Below are 21,844 nucleotides of genomic sequence, written 5' to 3' on the forward strand. Positions count from 1 at the left end.
GGGAGTATTCAAATATGGTATTTAGCCATGGTTTCATTCAATTTGTCAATTAAAGAAAGTTGGGTAAGTTAATTTTCATTAAGCCTTAAAACATGTTTTTAAAATACAGTGGCCTGCTTCATATATTATCCTACGGCTTAAGACAGAATGCATAATGGGAGAAATTAAATATATGCAATGCACATAAACAAACTTCATTCTTCAGGGTCTTCTCCTTGAAGGTTCATGATTATCAAATCAAATTACATCAAACCAGGAGGAAAAGGAATGACAACATTGGAACATCTTGCTTTCTAATCTGATATATTTTAAATGAGCCATTGCTCTGTCTATTCCCCTTGTTTTTCTGAGTCTGGAATTGGACATAGAAAATAGCTCTATAAATTTACTATGAGCTAAGTTGTATAAACAATTAGTGTTGCCCTGTTGAACTCTCACATTTCAGGACACCAATTTAATCTCATCCCTCACCTTGGTAAAATCAAAACAAGTCAAGATGCTCTCAGTGCCTTAAATGAAGATACATCTACATTATGATTGCCATCTAAGAATCAATGCTAGTTAGAAATGTGCCCTATCACAGAAGAAAACCATGGTTTTAATATGTCTAATGAAGAATTTAGAGCCATTTTGTATAAAGGCTACAAAACAAAAGTAAAGAACACAGCACAGGACCTGACACACTTAATTAAAATACTTCTTCTTCTTCTTCTTTTTCTTCAGCGTTTGTCTCGCGCTCGGGCGAGGTCCGCTAATGTCCTTAATTAAAATACTATTGGATACATACTTTCAGTACAAATGATCATGGCTAAATTATTGAGGGAACATCTACAGTCATGTTACTGGAAACCCAAGTGAGAAGTAAGAGGAGTACATATTGCTAATTTTGGTTGGATCAATGGTGCCCTCTCTTGGACAAGACAACTAGTTATATTTGTTCATACATATTTAGATTACTGTAATACCATATGTTCTGTGTGAGGGCTTCAACATGCTTCCTCTGTAAGTTGCTCCAATATAGGATTTGGTGAATTAAAAAGGAAATGGTTTCCTCTATCCAGTCATGTCTCACTCTGGGGTGGTGGTGCTCATTTCTTTTTTCTTAGCTGGGGGAACCAGCTTTGTTTGAAGACATTTCTGTGGTCATATGACCAATATGGCTATGTGCCAAGGCACACAGAATGCTCTTACCAGAAGTGATGCCTATTTATTTACAAAGTTAAACTTCAAAGCCTCCTGTTAAATACAATAACAGATTACTGTTATTGTATTTAACTTGTAGAAAGTCTACAGCAACTACTTTTCTGCCAAAAATCATCACAATCATCTCTGATCCACCCAGGCTCAAATATTTGGTTCTTAGTAATAAAACTTTTCCTTAAACATTTTATTGGGAATTTTCACCAACAATTTTATCTTATCTTCCAATATCCTAAACCTCTGCTGTAAATATCTCCACTCTACCCATTGTTTGAGACTGTGTTTTTGTAAACCAAAATGAAAAATCTCTTATCTGGTTAGATATAATAAATGTATTTTTGAAAATCGATCCATCTTTCTAGAAAAGTCCACTCCAAATTGTTTTCCAGTTGGGTATAATTTTCCCATCTCCATCAATCTTCTTAAGAGAGTCCAATTCGAATGGAGATAAGAGACAAAAGATATAAACTACAAGCATTTGCAGATGATTTGGCATTTATCATAGATCTGTTAGAGACAATTTCCAAATTATTAAAAGAGATAGAGGAGTTTGGACAGATAGCATGACTGAAAATAAATAGAGAAAAAATTGGAGGAAATAGGGAAAAATCGTTAGGGGCAATATGCTAACTCTATAAACTGCTTTGAAAGGACTGTAAAGCACTGTGATGTGGTATATAAGTCTAAGTGCTGTTACTATTGCTAATGTTGGCACCATTGCCATTTAGTTCAACAATTTGCATATCTTGCTCTCAAAGTACGATGTCTATGCAGGTCTTTTCCTCCAGAGGAGTTAACCAAGAAACTATTCTATTAACTCTACATTTATTCAGTTTTGAAGTGGATTATCTAGGCAGATCTAAAACAACTACTAAAGCTAAGTGTTCAACTATGTTTTTTTAAACAAATTGCTGAAACTAATTGCTGAAATGAATTCTAAAAATTAACTGTCAGAACAAATTGCTCAACTATCTCATGGTGAAAGTAATAATTTCATGGAAACTTATTTTTATCATGGTAAGTCAATTTGCCATATTTAGTGTAGCTTATGGCCTGAAGAGAACATGTCCTGATGTCTTGTCACAAAAATCATTGTGTTTGGATTGTATCAACTTCTGCAAAAAAAAAAAGCCCAGCCTAGCCATGAGGTGTAGACAATCATCAAAACATTTTGATGGCAAGTGAAGAGGCTGCAGAAGTAAGTGGGGCCGGGAGTGTGTGCTATTATTTTGTTAATAAGGAATGGGAAGGGGAAGGATTGAAAAGTATACCCCAAAGGACTGTGCCAGGAACCACTAAAGAAGTGTCAAGAACTAAAACAGCCCTTCCCCTTTAAGAAAGTCCCAATTGAAAGAGCAGCCCTCAGACTAATTGAAAGTCTGGGCATGTTACCAAAAGCCATTAAAGGCTATTATAAGAAATAACAAAACCTGACCACAAAAAGCAGCCTTGAAACACCTGAATATGGCCATATGGATAAGTGGAATCAGGCTAAAAATAACTCTCTAAAGCACACCAGAACTATTCTTTCCTGCCTCCCTGACAGGATTAACCCCTAGGATAGGGGAAAAAAACAAAAGACCTTGGTCCAGGATTAACCCAGTAAAGCAAGAAAACAAAAAGCCAGGGCAATCACTTCAGCTAGAGGCACAACAAATCCCACCAAACTCTAGGAGCTTCAAAGGAAAATCAGCTTGCCTCCCCAATCTGCTGGCTAGCCAGGAACAGTTGAGCTGTGTCACTCCTTCCTCTTGCTTTCCTGAATTAAAGAGTTCCGCTTTCTGGCAGCTTGCTTATGTGTCAATTTCTTCTCAGTGCCGGTGACTGCTTTCCCAGCTGGGTAACAAACCAAGGAGATTTCTTCCAACTTCTTTAAAACGATTTTTGATTTTTGCCAACTGCCTGAACGGGTCTCTGCAGTTTTCTTGGCAAGTTTTTGGAGGTGGTTTGCCATTATGGCCTCTTTCCCAGGGCTGAAAGAGTAGGACGGGCTCAAGGTCACCTACTCGCTTCATACCTAAGATAGAACTCACAATCTCCAGGTTTCTAGCCTGATGCCTTAACCATTATACCAAACTTCCCTCTCTTTACTCTTGTATTGTTTTCCAGATCTGATTTATAATGATGTATTATTACAATCTCAAAATCTGTGCTTTCAATCAAAAGATTCCTACACTATAAAATGTGTTCCCCTCTTTGATAGGATGTTACAAGTAATGTTTCTTCAGGTGAGATTTGTTAGTTTGTCTTGAATTAAATGTATTTCACATCTGTTGGAAGTTAAAACCCGCCTCTCTCCTAGGAAAATGAAATATTCTTAGGATATACTAAAAAAGCAGAATATTTCCCCTAAAAGAGAAGTAGAAACTCAGAAGCAGAAACTCACCTCAGAAGCAGAAGCTCACCCCCACCTTTGTTAATGGATGGGTCATTAAGGCCTGGGCCAGAGTATTCTACATAACAAAGTCCTCTACCAATCTCATCATATGGCCTGGGAAGATTGCATCAGCCAGCACTCAGGTAAAGCTATATGGTCCAGACAAAGCCTACAAAGTTAGCTAAAAAAATCCCGCCCCTGGGAGTCTGACAGCCAATGGGATACATTTCTTATACAGGAACATGAAACACTAAGGTGGGGCCGAATAGAGGGTATAAAACTAAGGGTGTCTCAGCATCTTGCCCCTTCTTTTCTTTCATCCAACATTGTGAAGTATGTAATCGTCCTTTTCACTTTGGAGCTCCAAGCCATGTGGTCCTGCTGTCCACCATTAAACCATCTTTCCAAACAGCCTCCATGTTTCCAATTTCCTTTTCCCCACTTGGAACAGAACCCAGAAGGATATTTCTTCCAACAAATCTATACCATGATATAAGACACCTTCAATTCTGATGGTCTTCTGAGCAGGATGAGAAAATTAGTTAGAGGAAACTCCTTTAAAAAAAGGAACACCACCACATTTATAAAGGTGCAATTTATAGTATACAGTATTTTAAGGTGATAACCTGGAATAATTCTTATACCTTATACCTTAAGCGGTGGCTTAATATACTAAAAAGTTGACAATATAGCATACATGTCTGCTAGAACATTATTTAGATCAGGGGTCTTCAAATTTGACATCTTTAAGACTTGTGGAGTTCAACTCCTAGAATTCCTCCTCCAGTCATATTAGTTCAGGAATTCTGGGAGTTGAAGTCCACAAATCTTAAACTTGCCAAGTTTGAAGACCCTTGACTTAGATACCACATTTTCTAAGAAGAAAATACTCTTATAGATCATCTTCAATATCTCATAAAGAACTCAAAACATTTTAGCATCACTTTTCTTTCGTTCTTAACTAATCCTGACCCAGTTGTTGCATATTTTCTCTAATATTTCTTTGTTCTCTGTAGTGAAATGCAAAGTACAAGACTAAATAAACCCTAAGAAATACATATGTATTATTGTGACCTAAACCTGGCTTACTGAAAAATAAAGAAACAAATTTCAAGATACAACATTAATTTTATTTGCATGCAATCAAGCAGCAATATGGTATGATAGTTTGCATAGCTTTATTCTCAAGTTAATATTTAACTATAATTAACAGTCTTTGTGGATGTAAAGCAAAAATATACTTATAAGTTAGCAAACAGGTATCAACCATTAACAGCAGTAAAAAAGCACATCATTGAGTGCTGTGTCATCATCACCAATGCCCTGTTTATCCTGCACCCTTGTTATAAACCCACATATACCAACTGAGCAGCTATCGCTCCATGGGCCAAATTGACCCCATTTAGTGCCAAAGCCTATCAGGTTAGCACCACCACTGCATTTGAACTGAATGTTGTTAACTGCTGTATCATCAAGTATTTTTTGATGTGATTCCACTTTCAGAGAAAAAGAAACCAGGTAGCCTTTAGGACAGAATAATTGTGTGGTCCAGGTTCCCCACCTGCTAAAAAAAGACAAAGATAGATAAGCATTTCTTTAGTGTCTAAATTAAACACTTGTCATCAATCCAAGAGATTCAGGCACAATGGCTAAACTCTTGAGCTAGGAATCAAGCAAATATCTAGTTTTTGCTTTTGTTACATAATTCTGGGTCAAAATTTGATAGTAAACCTAATTCTTTGGTAGGAAAAAAAATGGAGGAATGAGGTCTTTTGACAGCTAGCATAAACCTCTAGGATTCTTCCCTTGATCTTTTCCCCAAGACTTCTCCTAATTCATGTCATGTTCAAACTCCATTATAGCAGAGACTTCTCATATTGCAGATCATCTTGCACTGTTCTAAGCACCATTTCCCCTGCTTTTTTCCTTCTATTACTCTTGAATGAATGAATTATCCACTAGTGAAGAAGTGAGTCATTATTCAGCTCGCAAGTCCCCTGTGGAAATTCAGTGCCTCATCTTCGTATTGGAAGTCTGAGTTCTATCTCAGTTTCCCTTGTTACTTTAAACATGGTTAAACAGGAAAACAGAGTTCTTCTTCTGGCTGCCATGTGATCCTTTCCCATGTTTTATTTGGGGAGAAAGGATTGTGCAATTAAAAAAAGTTGAAAGAACATCTCATATGTCCAATGCTGCCCTAATCCTGATTTGGGGCATTTTGATTGCTGATATCTTCATTTGCAATGAAACTAATTAAATAATCTGATAAATAGGTAAAAAGTATTGCAAATGATATATAGTTACTGTTGACCAGGAATCTGGTGATCTCCTTTCCCAGTCTTCATGACAACAAAATGAAATATAATAAGAAAATCAGGTACTCACGGTCCAACTCTAGACTCAATTTCTGTGCTATCATTACAGTACAAGCGGATTCCATTCACAGCTGTATTGTCACCTAGCAATTGGGCTTTTTCCACCTAAGAAAATATGACCTTGATCAGCCTTTTTCCCCTTGCAGTCCTTCAGATTTCAATTCTCACAAATGCCAACATTTACCCATAAGTATTAGACAATGTTAATAATAATAAGTAATACTAAGTATTAATAATAAGTATCAATAATAATTTTATTAATAATAATAAGTATTAATAATTAATATTAAGTATTAGACAAAGTTCAAAAGCATGTAAAAATGCAAGTAGAAAAATAGGGACCACTTTGGTGGGAAGGTAACAGTGTTCGGCAATTAGTCATGCCAGCCACATGACCCTGGAGACGTCTTCAGACAGTGCTGGCTCTTCGGCTTTAAAACAGAGATGATCTCTACCCACTAGAGCCGGAAACAACTAGCATGCATGTGCGAGGGGAACCTTTACCTTTACTTTATTAGACGATGAATTGGATGAAGATTAGATCTGCTGCACAATATTCCACTCCAAACTCAATGCATTCCTTTAATTATAGAATCAAAAGTACAAAGCATCAACACAATTACTTCTGGATTGCCTTTCTTGAAAGATAAGCTGAAGGATTAATTGCAAGAGAATATTTAGAAGTAAAGGAGCATCAGAAAAGAAAACTTTTACCTTCAGGGAGAATCCATTAGCATAGCCATTAGAGCAAAATGAAGCTGGACCCCAATCACCCCAGGGACCTGCATTTGGCACACTGAGCATGGAAGAAAACCATTGAGATTCAATATTCCACATGTAGCAGAAAATAGTCAAGAGAAGAGTGATGCTGGCAGAGAGATCCATGGAAAGCACTCTGCTTCTTGAAACAGAAGTCTTCAGATATTGCAACATCCTAGAAACCGGAAATCAGTCATAAACTATCTGCAATACCACGCTCATGAAATCATGCTTTTCAATTCTTTTGTTTTGTGTCTTTGCATCACCCTGAATTCCAGGGGGGTACCTGGATTTGATCGTGCAGTTTTCTTGAAGAGATTTTAGAAATGGTTTCTCGCTGCCTCCTTATTCCTAGAGCTGAGATAGCGGGACCAACCCAGTTGGCTTTCTACCTAAGACATGACTAGATCACCAGTCAGTCCCCAGCCTGCTGTCTTAACCGAACCTTTACAATTAGCAGCTTGGAGGGTTTGGGGGTTATAGTAAGAAACCTATGAGGTCAAATACATAATTTTCTTAATCTCAGAGAAATTTTAATTCCTACAAAATCAGTCTGAGTTGCTGACCTGAGACTGAGAAAGCTATGCTGAGCAACGATTTGTATTATTTCCATAATTTGTGCAATTTGTTGCAAGCCAAAATATATTCCATCCTTTCTGTTTATCTTCTCCACGTTGCCAATACTGGAAATTTCAGGCACCAAAAGTAACGAAAAGCAGAGGTGGTATTCAGCAGGTTCTGACCAGTTCTGGAGAACTGGTAGTGGAAATTTTGAGTAGTTCGGAGAACCAGCAAATACCACCTCTGACTGGAGATTTTACAGTATCTTTCTCCTGCCATGCCCACCAAGCCATACCCACAGAACTGGTAGTAAAAAAAAATTGAATCCCACCACTGATAAAAAGGTGTAATTAGACAGATGATCCAACTTTGATATTTGACTTTTAGATACAAACAGAATCTAACTTTAGAATGAAAGATGAAAGCAGGCTGGTCATGAAGGAGGGAATTTATATATAACATTTACATATGACATGTAACATATTACAAAATATAGTATTCATACTAAACACCATAATAAATAACCCCAAAAAGTAGTAAATATATAATCACTGGATGATTTGAAACAGTCCCTCTCACCTCAAGTTTCCTACCAAACCTGTTGGGGGGAAAATGAGGAATGAGCTCCTGAATAGAAGGAGTAAAAATAAATAAATAAGTATTTTTCCTGACCCCTTTAACTGAGTAAATCCTGCTTTTGGATTCTATGAAAATGCCTTAGAACTTCTAGAAGGTCAGTTTACTTTCTGACGTGGGTTTTATTGGGATTGGTCTTGCCCGACTTTGTACATAGGGGAGATTGCCAAGCCAGCCATTTTGCAAGTGTGCCCATTAAATGTTTTCAACATTCCAAATTCGCACATGGACCAAAAGATTGTCTCTTGCTCCCTTAATGTTCTATTTCTCCTTTATTACACTGTCTGTACCTTTTCTCTTTCACATTCCATAGACTCTTTAGCCTTGTCTTTTTCTTTGCCTTAAGTTCTCAGTCTCTCCCTCTTTCTGAAATGTGAAAGGCATCTCTCGCTTTTGTATTCAGATGAATATTTAGAGCAAGAACAGTTATCCATATTCTACTAGAACCACCCACATTTTCTTCTCTTCCAAACAACTAGATGGATGTAATTCTGACTCAATTGCCCCTGGTCTCCTTTGACTGCTTTCTGCAGCTATGCTTACCGTCTTCCTGCAGTTAATTTTCCGAGAGCCAGGATGGGAAAGACTATAAATGGAGGACTTTAACTGGAGGACTGTTTGTAGGCTGGACAAGAAAAAGGGGCAGGGTCATGAAACCTGAGCACCTTCTGTATCCTTCACTGGATGGAGCCAGGAAATAAAAAAAAAACATGATTGTGTTTGCTATCTGAAAATAAGGTATAATTTAGTTGCATTTTATTTAGTCCACTGAATGCTTGGGTGATGCTTACTTTAATTATGTTTATTAAAGATACTGAATTATAAAACTAAAAAAACAAACCTTTCAGTAGCCATGGGCCACATTTAACATCAGGAAGGGGATTGAGAAGCCCCATATTGAGCATGAAAGTGATGAAGATGAGGAGGAGGAGGAGGAGGAGGAGGAGGAGGAGGAGGAGGAGGAGGAGGAGGAGGAGGAGGAGGAGGAGGAGGAGGAGGAGGAGGAGGAGGAAATAGGATTGGGGCCACTATTTGTGAAAGAGAACCTAGAGATATTTTGTTGTCTCTTCTAGATATTTATTGTTTTTGGTATATTGTTAGAACTCAGACTATTAATTTCACTCACTTAATTGTGCCTAAAGTGATCACACAGAGAGATTGTATATATTTCCTCTCTTGAAATGACAGAAAATCAACATGCTAATTTTTAATAATTACAGTCAGAAGAGACTTGGGAATCCTACAAATAATGGGGAGGGGGACATTAATTGCTTACTTCTGCAGTAAGCCATAGTTTGTGCAGCACAACAGAAGTTTACCTAGTGCTAATTCCAACAAACCATTTTATGGGTTACCACCATGTAGCTATCCAGCCATTAGAAAAAATATATTTCTTTCTTTTTACTTCATTGAGTAACACACACAATATTGTGTGTGTGATATTGAGGGAAGACAAAATTATTAACCATGTGTCCATGCTAATCACGTTATTGCATGGTTATTCCAATAACAGCTGCAGAGATGCAGCAGACTCAACAACTGTGACTGTGTTGAATATTTTTTTTTTTCTAGAAAGGATTTTTTCCCTGGAAAACTTGTACTTTTTCAAAACTTTTTCAAACGCCCTTAGGCCATTTTATTCTTAATTTTCAAAATGTACACATTTTTATTTTACATACATATACATATATACATACACACAGTTCAACCATTTTTGTAACAATATATCTATGTGGGGTCTTTTTCTCCAGAAGAGTTAACCAAGAAATTCTACTGATTCTATGTTTACTGTCTTTTAAGTTTTGAAATAGATTATTAAGGTGAATCTAAAACAAATGCTGAAGCTAACTGCTCAAAATATGCTTTTTAAACATTGATGAAACTAACCGCTGAAATGATTTCTAAAAATCAAATGTCAGAACGAACTGCTGAACTATATCACGGTGAAATAATAATGTCCTGGAAACCTTTTTCTAATCAGTTTTAGTCAATCTGCCATATACAGCGTAACTTATGACCTGAAGAGAACACGTCCTAATGTCTTGTTCCAAGAATTATTGAGTTTGGATTGCATCGACTTCTGCACAAACAGCCCAGCAATGGTATTAATCAAGGAGAGTAGACCATCACAAAAATATTTTGATGGCAAGTGAGGAGAGCGCAAAGTAGGTGAGTCCAGGAGGGTGTGCTGTTATTTTGTTAACAAGGGATAGGAAGGGAAAGGATATAAGCTCCTTGTGATCGAGCGAGTGTCCCCTTTATCTTTGCCACCTCTCCAAGGTGGCTTTTTCTCCTTAGGACCTCCTGGCAGGCAGAATTTGGCAGAAATTCACAGGGCTCTGTGAATTCACACCGTGTTTCTGTGACGTCAGCTCTGTCCCTGAAAAGTATTTTCTTTATGATGTAGAAAAACAAAAGCATTCTGCTTCTATAGCTTTATATTTTTTTTATTTGTTTGGAAACTAGTTCAGTCAACAAGAGTAGTGAATGTGCAAACCAATCCTCCTGGATCTATTTAATGCATTTTGTCTTTCTGCATTTATTTTAGATCAAAATACAATCATTGGTGTACCAACCTTAGTTCATAAACTCCTATCGGCACCACTCAGCTATCCTCTCCTTATTCTCCAGACTCAAATGTCAATTTTTATCAAAAAATTTTTTTTACAGCGGATACCAAACAATCCCTCCACCCCCCAAATTCAAAAAGGTGCCCCTTCTGCAATATTTCCAGTTATATGGGTTGGTCAGGGATGTTTTTTAAAACATTGGAGTGACCAGTTTTCCTTCTCTTCCCTCTTTCTTTTTTCTTTTTTCTTCCATTATGTTGTAATTTTCATATATTTTTATCTTCAAAATGATAGTAACTATGGATTTTCAGTAGTTGTAACTGGAATTGCCAAAAGTTGCTCCCAAATCACAGAAATGGTTTCAAAATAAACAGTCTAAGACTATGGAACAAGATTTAGATTATCTGTCCTTATTATGCCATTGCTTATAATTTGTTTGTAAGCCCAGTTTAAAATGTTGCTGCGGACATTTAAACATGAACATCTTGAGACCGATGTGTTTATATGAAGAGCCTAGGATAACATGGTGAGGCACTCTCCAGAGGCTCCTAAGTGAATTATGATATATAACGGTGTAACAACCATGAATTAATTAATTAGGAACAGCAACAACAGTGTGATGTAGGTTGTAAATATACCCCATGTTAACTGAGCAGCCAAATCAGAATCCTCACTAGTTCTCTCTTAGTGCTGACAAATGGACCTTGGAACATAAGCCTTGAATAAACCTTATTCAAGGGTAGCATGGCTATCTAAAAATTGAGAAGGGCAATCTAATTCAATCGCCTGCCTGGGTGACTGTAGTACCCAGGACAGATGGCCACCCAATATCTTTTAAAACCCTTCAGTGAAAGAATCTACAATTTCTCAGGCAAAGTGGCCCATTGCTGTTTCATTTGCCATTAGAAAAATCTTAATAATTTGAACTCCTTATTTCTTACATCCTCTTGTAGAATGAAACCCATAAGCCTTCCCCCTTTTCTGCATTTCAGCCCTTCAAATACTTGAGGGAAGCTATTATGTTGCCCCATAATTTTATTTTTTGTAAACTAAACATACTCGGTGACTCCAACCATTTCTCATACCTATTTCCCTGAAGTCCGTTAACATCATAATTGCTTTCTTCTGTACATTCAGTTCATCAATATTCTTACAAAAATGGAGTGCTCAGAACTAAATGTAATATTCTTGGAATGGCCAGATCAACAGACCATAAAGTGGAATTATGACATTTGATCTTGACCCAGTCCAAGACTTTACAGTTGTTTTAAAACTTGTAAGTTTTAGTTGCCATATCATGAAGTAGTGGAAATTACATTTGTTGCTCAGTACAGCAACTGGTCTATAACCTGGTTCAAGTGATAGAGAATAGTGAAAGAAAATATTCACTGATTGGCCACTTAGATTTCAGACTTAATACTGCGTTCATTGTTAACCCTAGAACCTTTGTCTATCTAAGGGACATTTTTGGCAATTTGTTTAGCTGCTAATCAGATCTGTGGGACCTCAGTTTCTGGCAATAGAGGGGGAGAGAATCTCCAGGATTGGGGACATAGTTATGAAATGCAGGCATCTCGTTGTAAAGTTTCTTGGTCTTTTAATAGTTGATTGGTTTTAGTACTACGTTTACAAATCAATGCATACTCTATTGTACACTTCAAATTTTATTAGCTACTTGAAGTCCTCACCAACATAATAAAACAAAGCAGAATGCAAATATATGAATATGCCAACCCAAAAATAAGCAGCTTTTGTTCTTTCTGAACTTTGGTTGAGCCACTTAGTGTTCTTCAGATATCTGCCAAAAAGAATAGAAAGAAAGAAGAGAAAAAAGAAAACAAATATGAAGAAAGAAGAGGCATGCTGAATCTTGCCTCCGTATTTCCTAACTTTAAATTGATAGGAAAGATTTGTGACAATCTAGATTGCACAAAACACCAGACCATGGTGGGATTGTAGTCAAATCGCGACCTGATGGACAACATTCCTCCAGGTCTTCCTGTCCTCTACCATCTTCTGGAGTCTAATTAAGCTCATGCTGACTGCTTCAGTGACTCCATCCAGCCACCTCATTCCCTGTCGTCTCCTTCTTCTTTTGCCCTCAATCTTTCCCAGCATTAGGCTCTTCTCCAGTGAGTCCTTCCTTCTCATTAAGTGGCCAAAGTCAGAAAGAGATATGGTTCTCCAATTAATTAGGAGACATTTCCTAATGGAAAGGGTTATCAGCCAGTGGAACAGGTTGATTCAGAATGTGGTGAGTTCTCTCTCATTGGAGGTCTTCAAAACCTAGGCTAGATAGCCATCTGTCCAAAACCATTTATCCAAGCAGGAAATGTAGATGAGCTGTGATATCTCTTCAACCTCTAGGTTTCTGTGCTGTTGCCTTCAACAATTTAAATAGATAGGTAGACTATCTAAAGTCATCTATGTGACAGTTAACTATTAGTTGTAGCCATTCCCCTCACAGGCAGTAGAAAAGAATATGGCTTAGATTAGATAGAGGAAACAACTAAAAAAAGAATGTCCTTAAACTTGAAATAGTACCATTTATAATATATTTTATTATGATAACCTAGAAAAATCCTCATAACTTACACTGCTTAATAAATACTAAAAAAATTGACAACATATGAGGGACCTCATAAAAATCTTTTGTTACATTTTTTTGTTTTTTGCTTTTTGAAAAAATCAACCTAATGGTAATCAAAGCATAAGTGGCTGTACCCAAGAAAAAAAATTAAGGCCGGCTTGTGGCAGAGTTAGTATGCAGCAGTAGTAGCTAGTCTTTTTCAAAATCATCTAAATTGTCAGCCACAACCACATCTAATTGCATTGTATGCCACAATGTAATATGTTGTTTTTTATAACAAAATTCTGTGTTTAGTTTCAATGGTTGACTTGTTATAGTGGAAGAAAAGCTTATATCGTATACTTTTCTGTTGTGTTCTTGGATCCCACTCCTTTGACTTAAAGTAAAAATCACCACATGATTTAGGCCTTCCTTGTGTGGGAGCTTCTGTAACTCCCCAGTCATTCTACTTGCTCTTTTCTATGTAAAATTAAAATGCAAGAGGGTACGGTTACATGGAAATGGAAGGGGAAAGAATGGACTATGACAATTGATTCAGAATTTTAAAATATGTCAAATGATTGGGATTGGCTTTTAGAGCAGCAAGGATTGGTTGCATCTTATCACTTAGCTATCACTTAGAAGAGATGAAAAAGACTTGACATTTAAAACTTGTCAAAAATTTAAGGGGAATTTAAGGAAGGACTTCCTAATGTTGACTGCCTTGTGATTCGCTATTTCTCCCAACTCCCAAATTGGAGGTCATATGGTAAGTCACGTGGATTTCTGGTTGGTCATTGCTTTTAATATTCAGTGTATCTTCCACAATAATTTACCAATGAGGACCAAAAATTTTACGGTATAAGGTAAAGAGAAATCAAGAGGATGTTTCATTTAAGGGGGGAAATTAACATTAATGAAATAGAAGAGTAGGACCAGACTGTTCTACCTCACTAATGTACAGCCTCTTAGTCACAAAACTCACTTTTGACCAATACTAGGCGTATTCACAGAGGGTCTTTAGCCAGGGCTTCTTTTACAACCCTTCGTCAAATAAGTTGGGTTCTCTGGGTTAATTTCCATTATGTCTTAAAGCATGGATTTTAAACCATAGTGGTCTGCTTCACATATCTTTCTGGGGCTTAAGGCAGAATGCAAAATGGGAGAAAAAGAACTGATATAATGGGATAAATTAAATCTATGTAAAAATTTCACTCTCCTGGATCTTCTCTTTAAAAATTCAGAAATGTTGACTCTAATCAGCTTGTAAAATAATGAAATCCAAATATATCAATCTGGGAGGAAAAGGAGTGATAACACTGGAATACCATGATTTCCAACCTGATAAATTTAAATGACAACATCTGAGCCATTGCTCTGTCTATTCCCAGGCTTCTCCTTGTTTCTCTTAGCCTGGCATCGGAAATAGAAATTAGCCCCATAAATTTGCCATGGACAAAGTTGCATATACATTTAGAGATGCCCTGTTGAATTGTGACTTTTGAGGATGCCAGTTAAATCTTTTCCCTTTCTCACCACCTGGATCATTTCAAAACCAAAAGGGAAGAAAAGATGCTGTCAACATTTTAAATGAAGATTCAGCTACACTATCATTGCCATCCAAGAACTGGTCCTAGCTAGAAAGGTGTCCTATCATAGAACAAAACATGGTTTTAATTTATATAATGAAGAATTGAATCAGTTTGGTACAGTGGTAACAAAATGCAGCAAAGGTCCTGATATCCCAACTAAAACAGACCTGGGTAGATAAATGTTTATGGTAATTCTCTGTCATCCAGGTCATGACTGTCCCAAAGGTGTTTTCAAAAGGCAACTGTACCTTCAGAGTACTAACAACCAGATGTCTTCAAAGAATATGAATCTTTCATTGCCCACCATTCAGTTGAAATTGCAGAAGCTTATTGAAAGAAAGAAATGTCTTTGAAGATGCAACATTATTTTTTTTGATGCAACATTAATTTTATTTGCATAGCTTGGTGCTGTGATTTGGATCAAAATGATGAGAGGGAAGACAGTCAATCATTTGCAATGCTTGAGGTTTCTGCTACCTCCCTTATGTACCTCCCATCTGGACTGTTTCAAGAGGTATCACCAGAGGGTACGGTTACCTTGTAATACCACATTATGCACAAACACACCATTTGTTGTCAAGGTACTATTTTCATTATAATTAACAGTCTTTGAGAATGTATAGCAAAGTATATTTAGAGGTGAGGAAACATGTATCAACCATTAACAGCAGAAAAAAGCCACATCATTAAGTGCTGTGTCATCACTAATGCCCTGTGCATCCTCCACCCTTGTTTTCATCCCACATATGCCAATTGAGCAGCGATCGCTCCAGGGGCCAAATTTACCCCATTTAGTGCCAAAGCCTATCAGGTTAGCACCGCTACTGCATTTGAACCCAATGTTGTTTACTGCTGTATCATCAAGTATTTTTTGATGTGGTTCCACTCTCAGGGCAAAAGTAACCAGATAACCTCCAGGGCAGAGTCTTTTTCTGGTCCAGGTTCCCCACCTGCCAAAAAAGACAATGATACATAACCATCTCTTCAGTGTCTAAATTAAACATTTGTCATCAGTCCAAGAAATTCAGGCACAATGGCTAAACTCTTGAGCTAAGAATCAAGCAAATATCTAGTTTTTGCTTTTGTTACATAATTCTGGGTCAAAATTTGATAGTAAACCTAATTCTTTGGTGCTAACGTAGGGGAAAAAATGGAGGAAAGGGGTCTTTTGGCAGCTAGCATAAACCGCTAGGATTCTTCTCTTGATCTTTTCCCCAAGACTTCTCCTAATTCATGTCATGTTCAAACTCCAATATAGCAGAGACTTCTCATATTGCAAATCGTCTTGCGCTATTCTAAGCACCATTTCCCCTGCTTTTTTCCTTCTATTACTCTTGAATGAAAGAATTATCCACTAGTGAAGAAGTGAGTCATTATTCAGCTCGCAAGTTCCCTGTGGAAATTCAGTGCCTCATCTTCGTATTGGAAGTCTGAGTTCTATCTTAGTTTCCCTTGTTACTTTAAACATGGTGTTCCACAGGAAAACAGAGTTCTTCTTCTGGCTGCCATGTGGTCCTTTCCCATGTTTTATTTGGGGAGAAAGGATTGTGCAATTAAAAAAAGTTGAAAGAACATCTCTTATGTCCAATGCTGCCCTAATCCTGATTTGGGGCATTTTGACTGCTGACATCTTCATTTGCAATTGATCAAATTAAATTATCTGATAAATAGATAAAAGGTATTGCAAACGATATATAGTTACTGTTGACCGGGACTCTCGAGAAAGCCTAGAAGGTGGGTACATGCAGATTATCCCTACAGATTTCTTAAATCATGGAAAGTCATCAGGGGAACACACAATGTGCTGAGACACCCAAGAACACCCAGTGCTCTTAGGAAACCACCCCAAACTACAAGAAGTATCAAGAATATCTCTAGTTAATTTTGTTTTAGTGTATCTATCATGTACCAGCCTAGTTATCTATTGAGTACCAGCCTTTCTGGGTGACATTTTTATCCCTTGTGTGCCAGCTTTGTTGGGTGGGTTGCGTATGTTACAAAAAGTATAAAGCCAGCATTTAGTGTTACTTGGGTTTTCTTTTCTTTTAAGGAGCCCATCGTTGTTCAGCTGAATGAACACAAGCTTCAAGGCACCCTCTGGTCTCTTTATATTTTCAAAACCATACCTCAGAATCCGCAGAACATGTTCATCATTCTTTAATCATTATCTTTGTTTAACAACCCCATAATCCCTTGCGGGGTAGAATCTCGGCAACTGAATGGACCTAGCGGAGTGTTTACTGGCCGGATGCCCTTCCTGACACCAAAGTGGATATTTATTTAATAGATATATTCTCTTTGTGCCCATACAGAGAAATATCTGCCTCTACCTGGGATCAAACTCACAGCCTTCTGATTGTGAGGTGAGTGTTCCACCTCTAGGCCACTCCTTTCATCATTCTTTACTACACCAACAAAAATTAGTATAGTGACAGAATAGCCTGGAATTTGATTTTGAAGAGCTGTGTCAAGGATTCGAGTATATGACATTCATAGCAACCACACTCTTGTTCTTCATTAACAGCATTTACACATGTAGCACAACATTGCAGTCTTTGTCTCCTCACAAAGAGAGTTATAGGGAAGGCAAATAGAGCCATGAAGTGCACAATGGGAGAAGTATGAGGGAGACTAAAGTCAACAATGGGTCTTGTTGGAGTAAATGCATGCTGGGAAGAACAATGTAAGGGAGCAAAAGAGATACACTTACTATGGCCCACAAAGTATTAGTTACACCACTGCACAACTCAGGAATACAAAAGAGTATAAATAAAAATAAAAGGAATACAAAAGAATACAAAAGAGACCCCAGCCTAGTTGAAAATTACAGGCCAATTTCTTTATGCTGCATCACCTGTAAAGTCATGGAATCAATTATTAACGAATCCATCATCCTCCACTTAGAGACAAACAACCGACTCTCTAATAAACAATTTGGTTTCAGAAAAAAAAATATCCTGTAATCTGCAACTCTTACACTGCAAAAACATATGGACTATACAACTCGATCAGGGCAAAGCAACAGACACAATCTACATAGACTTCTGTAAAGCCTTTGATTCAGTGGTACACGACAAACTACTACTAAAACTAAAATCTTGTGGTATCTCTGGACACCTACATAACTGGATGGAAGCATTCCTGTCAAACAGACAACAAATGGTCAAAATTGGGAGCGTCCTATCAAATTCTGTACCTGTCAACAGTGGTGTCCCCCAAGGCAGCATTTTAAAACCAACTCTCATCATACTCTACATAAATGACCTCTGTGATCATATTAAGAGCAACTATGTTCTCTTTGCTGTAAAGCTATACAACACCACAGACAATACTATTACCCTCCAAAAAGACCTTGACTATGTATCAGAATGGTCAATCAAATGGCAACTTCAAACCTCAACAAATGAATGCTCTGTCTTACATATTGGCAAAAAAAATCAGAAAATAAAATATAAGCTGAATAGTCAAGACCTTGTTGATGATCCAAACTCTGTCAAGGATCTTGGAGTACTCATCTCTAATGATCTAAGTGCTAGAGCCCACTGTAACTACATAGCCAAAAAGGCATTAAGAGTTATTAACCTAATCCTATGTAGCTTCTTCTCTGGTAATAACACACTACTAATTAGAGCATACAAAATATTTGCTAGACCTATACTTGAATACAGCTCATCAGTCTGGAACCCATATCATGTATCTGATATTAACACAGTTGAGAAAGTCCAGAAATATTTCACAAGAAGAGTTCTCTGCTCCTCTACTCATTGCAGAATACCTTATGCCACCAGATTTGAAAGTCTAGATCTTAACTCATTCTTTGCATCCATCTTCACGCAAAAAGAAACTATAGCTCAACCCACCAAAAACATAACTGTAAAAGACAGACCAGAAATAAAAGTTAAAATAAGCAAAAATATAGTAAGATAACACCTGTCTAATCTTGATGAAAAGAGATCACCGGGGCCTGATGGATTACATCCTAGAGTTTTAAAGGAGCTGGCAGAGGTCATCTCAGAACCACTGCACTATATCTTTCAAAAATCCTGAAGCACTGGGGAACTACCAGAGGACTGGAAAATAGCTGATGTGGTTCCCATCTTCAAAAAAGGAGAGAAAAAAACAGACCCAGGAAATTCTAGACCAATCAGCCTAACATCAATACCTGGGAGGATACTGGAAAAGATAATAAAAAAACAGATCTGCCAACATCTAGAAACAAGTAAAGTAATAACTAGCAGTCAGCACGGGTTTGTTAAAAACAGATCATACCAAACCAATCTTATTTCATTCTTCAAGACAGTGACTAAATTAGTAGACCAGCAAAATACTGTGGACATAATATATTTAGATTTCAGCAAAGCATTTGACAAAGTAGACCACAACCTACTTCTTAGTAAGCTAGAAAAAGTGGAATAGATAGCACCACCACTAGATGGACTCGCAATTGGCTGGCAAACCGTACTCAGCGAGTAGTCCTTAATGCGTCTAAGTCTACATGGAGGGAAGTAAGCAGTGGGGTGCCACAAGGTTCAATCTTGGACCCAGTACTCTTCAATATCTTCATTAATGACTTAGATGAGAGAATAGAAGGAGAACTTATCAAATTTGCAGATGATACTAAGCTGGCAGGAATAGCTAACACCCAAGAAGATAGGCTCAAGATCCAGATGGATCTTGATAGACTAAGAACACTGGGCTGTATCTAACAAAATGAAATTCAATGTAGAGAAAAGTAAAGTCCTACACTTAGGCAAGAAAACCCACAAGTACACATATAGACTGGGTGAAACCAGGCTCAATAGCAGTAGCTGCGGGAGGGATCTTAGAGTCTTAGTGGACAACCAGCTAAATATGAGTCAGCAGTGTGCAGCAGCTGCCAAAAAAGCGAATGCAATCCTAATTTCTATTAACAGAGGGATACAGTCAAGATCAAGGGAAGTACTAATACCACTCTATAAAGCCTTAGTAAGACCACACCTAGAGTAGTGGGTCCAGTTTTGGTCACCACATTATAAAAAAGATGTTGAGACTCTAGAAAAAGTACAGAGAAGATCAACCAGGATGATTAGGGGACTGGAGACTAAAACATATGAAGAATGGTTATAGGAACTGGGCCTGGCTAGTCTAGTAAAGAGAAGGACTGGGGAGACATGATAGCGGTCTTCCAATATTTGAGGGGCTGCCACAGAGAGGAAGGAGTCAAGCTATTTTCCAAGGCACCCGAAGGGCAGACAAGGAATAACGGATGGAAACTGAAGAAGGAGAGATTTAACCTGGAAATAAGGAGAAACTTTCTGACAGTGAGAACAATCAACCAATGGAACAGCTTGCCCTCGGAAGTTGTGGGAGCACCATCACTTGAGACTTTCAAGAAGAGATTGGACTGCCATTTGTCAGAAATGGTGTAGGGTCTCCTGCTTGGAGACTAGATGACCTACAAGGTCCCTTCCAACTCTGATTATCTGTTATCTGTTAGAAAACCTAGAACTATGCCACCTTCAGTCCTATCTAAATATAGTATATAAAATCATACATTGCAATGTCCTACCTGTAAATGAATACTTCAGCTTCAACCATAACAATACAAGAGCACACAATAGATACAAACTCAAGGTTAACTGCACCAAACTTGATTGCAGAAAATACGACTTCAGCAACAGAGTGGTCAATGTCTGGAATACTCTACCTGACTTTGTGGTTTCTTCCCCAAACCCCAAAAACTTTAACCTTAGACTGTCTACTATCGACCTCACCCCTTTCCTAAGAGGCCTGTAGGGGGCATGCATAAGCGCATCAATTGTGCCTACTGTCCCTGTCCTATTGTTGTTGTTGTTGTTTCTTATACGTATCCATCTCATGTATTCAAAACTATGTTTATACTTATACCTGTTATCTTGTAAGCGATTGGCAAATCAAATAAATAAATAGTAAATAAATAAATAAATAGCATCAGCAGTTCATTCAGAGAGGTGATCTCCTTCCCCAGTCTTCATGACAACAAAATGAAATATAATAAGAAAACCAGCTACTCACGGTCCAGCTCTAGACTCAATTACTGTGCTATCATTACAGTACAAGCGGATTCCATTCAGAGCTGTATTGTCTCCTAGCAGTTGGCGTTTTTCCACCTAAGAAAATATGACCTTGTTAAAGTTCTAGATCAGCCTTTTTCTCCTTGCTGTCCTTCAGACTTCAATTCTCACAAATGCCAACATTTACCCTTAAGTATTAGACAATGTTAATAATAATAATGAATAAGTATTAACAATAATTTTACTATTAATAATAAGTTAATAATAATAATTAATATTAAGTGTTAGACAAAGTTCAAAGGCACATAAAAATGCAAGAAAAATAGGAACGACTTTGGTAGGAAGCTAACAGTGTTCCATGCGCCTTCAGCATTTAGTCATGTTGGCCACATGACCACGGAGACGTCTTCGCACAGTGCTGGCTCTTCGGCTTCAAAACAGAGATGATCTCTGCCCACTAGAGCTGGAAACACCTACCATGCATGTGTGAGGGGAACCTTTACCTTTACTTTATTAGACAATGAATTGGATGAAGATTAGATCTGCTGCACAATATTCCACTCCAAACTCAATGCATTCCTTTAATTATAGAATCAAAAGTACAAAGCATCAACACAATTGCTTCTAGATTGCATTTCTTGGCAGATAAGCTGAAGGCTAATTTGCAAGAGAATATTTAGAAGTAAAGGAGCATCAGAAAAGTAAACTTTTACCTTCAGGGAGAAGCCATTAGCATAGCCATAAGAGCAAAATGAATCTGGACCCCATTCACCCCAGGTACCCCCATTTGGCACACTGAGCACAGAAGAAAACGTTCGTGGTTCGGTCTTCCACACGCAGCAGGAGATAGTCAAGAGAAGAGTGATGCTGGCAGAGAGATCCATGGAAAGCACTCTGCTTCTTGAAACAGAAAAGTCTTCAGATATTGCAACGTCCTAGAAACCAGAAATCAGTCATAAACTATCTGCAATATCATGCTCATGAAATCATGCTTTTCAATTCTTTTGTTTTGTGTCTTTGCATCACCCTGAATTCCAGGGAAGTGCCTGGATTTGATCTTACAGTTTTCTTGGAAAGATTTTAGAAATGGTTTCTCGCTGCCTTCTTATTCCTAGAGCTGAGATAGCGGGACCAACCCAGTTGGCTTTCTACCTAAGATATGACTAGAGCCAG

At 37.7% G+C, this 21,844-nt stretch overlaps 2 protein-coding genes across 2 annotated transcripts; both read right to left on the reverse strand.

Moving 5' to 3' along the window:
- Positions 1 to 4,846: 4,846 nt before the first annotated feature.
- LOC113440471 (vitelline membrane outer layer protein 1-like) lies at positions 4,847 to 6,840 on the reverse strand. Its single transcript, XM_026706889.2, has 3 exons — positions 6,667 to 6,840; positions 5,963 to 6,057; positions 4,847 to 5,138 (listed from the first exon to the last, which is right to left on the reverse strand). The coding sequence occupies exons 1-3, from the start codon at positions 6,835 to 6,837 to the stop codon at positions 4,847 to 4,849; spliced, it is 558 nt and encodes a 185-aa protein (XP_026562674.1). The 5' UTR covers positions 6,838 to 6,840.
- Positions 6,841 to 15,050: 8,210 nt separating this feature from the next.
- Positions 15,051 to 21,596, reverse strand: LOC113440511 (vitelline membrane outer layer protein 1-like). The gene is made up of 3 exons (XM_026706951.2): positions 21,385 to 21,596; positions 20,673 to 20,767; positions 15,051 to 15,589 (listed from the first exon to the last, which is right to left on the reverse strand). The coding sequence occupies exons 1-3, from the start codon at positions 21,553 to 21,555 to the stop codon at positions 15,301 to 15,303; spliced, it is 555 nt and encodes a 184-aa protein (XP_026562736.1). The 5' UTR covers positions 21,556 to 21,596; the 3' UTR covers positions 15,051 to 15,300.
- Positions 21,597 to 21,844: the final 248 nt, after the last annotated feature.

The sequence above is a fragment of the Pseudonaja textilis genome, chromosome 7 (assembly GCF_049901715.1).
Source record: "Pseudonaja textilis isolate UNSWEBS1 chromosome 7, rPseTex1.2, whole genome shotgun sequence".
In the NCBI taxonomy this organism is placed as follows: Eukaryota; Metazoa; Chordata; class Lepidosauria; order Squamata; family Elapidae; genus Pseudonaja; species Pseudonaja textilis.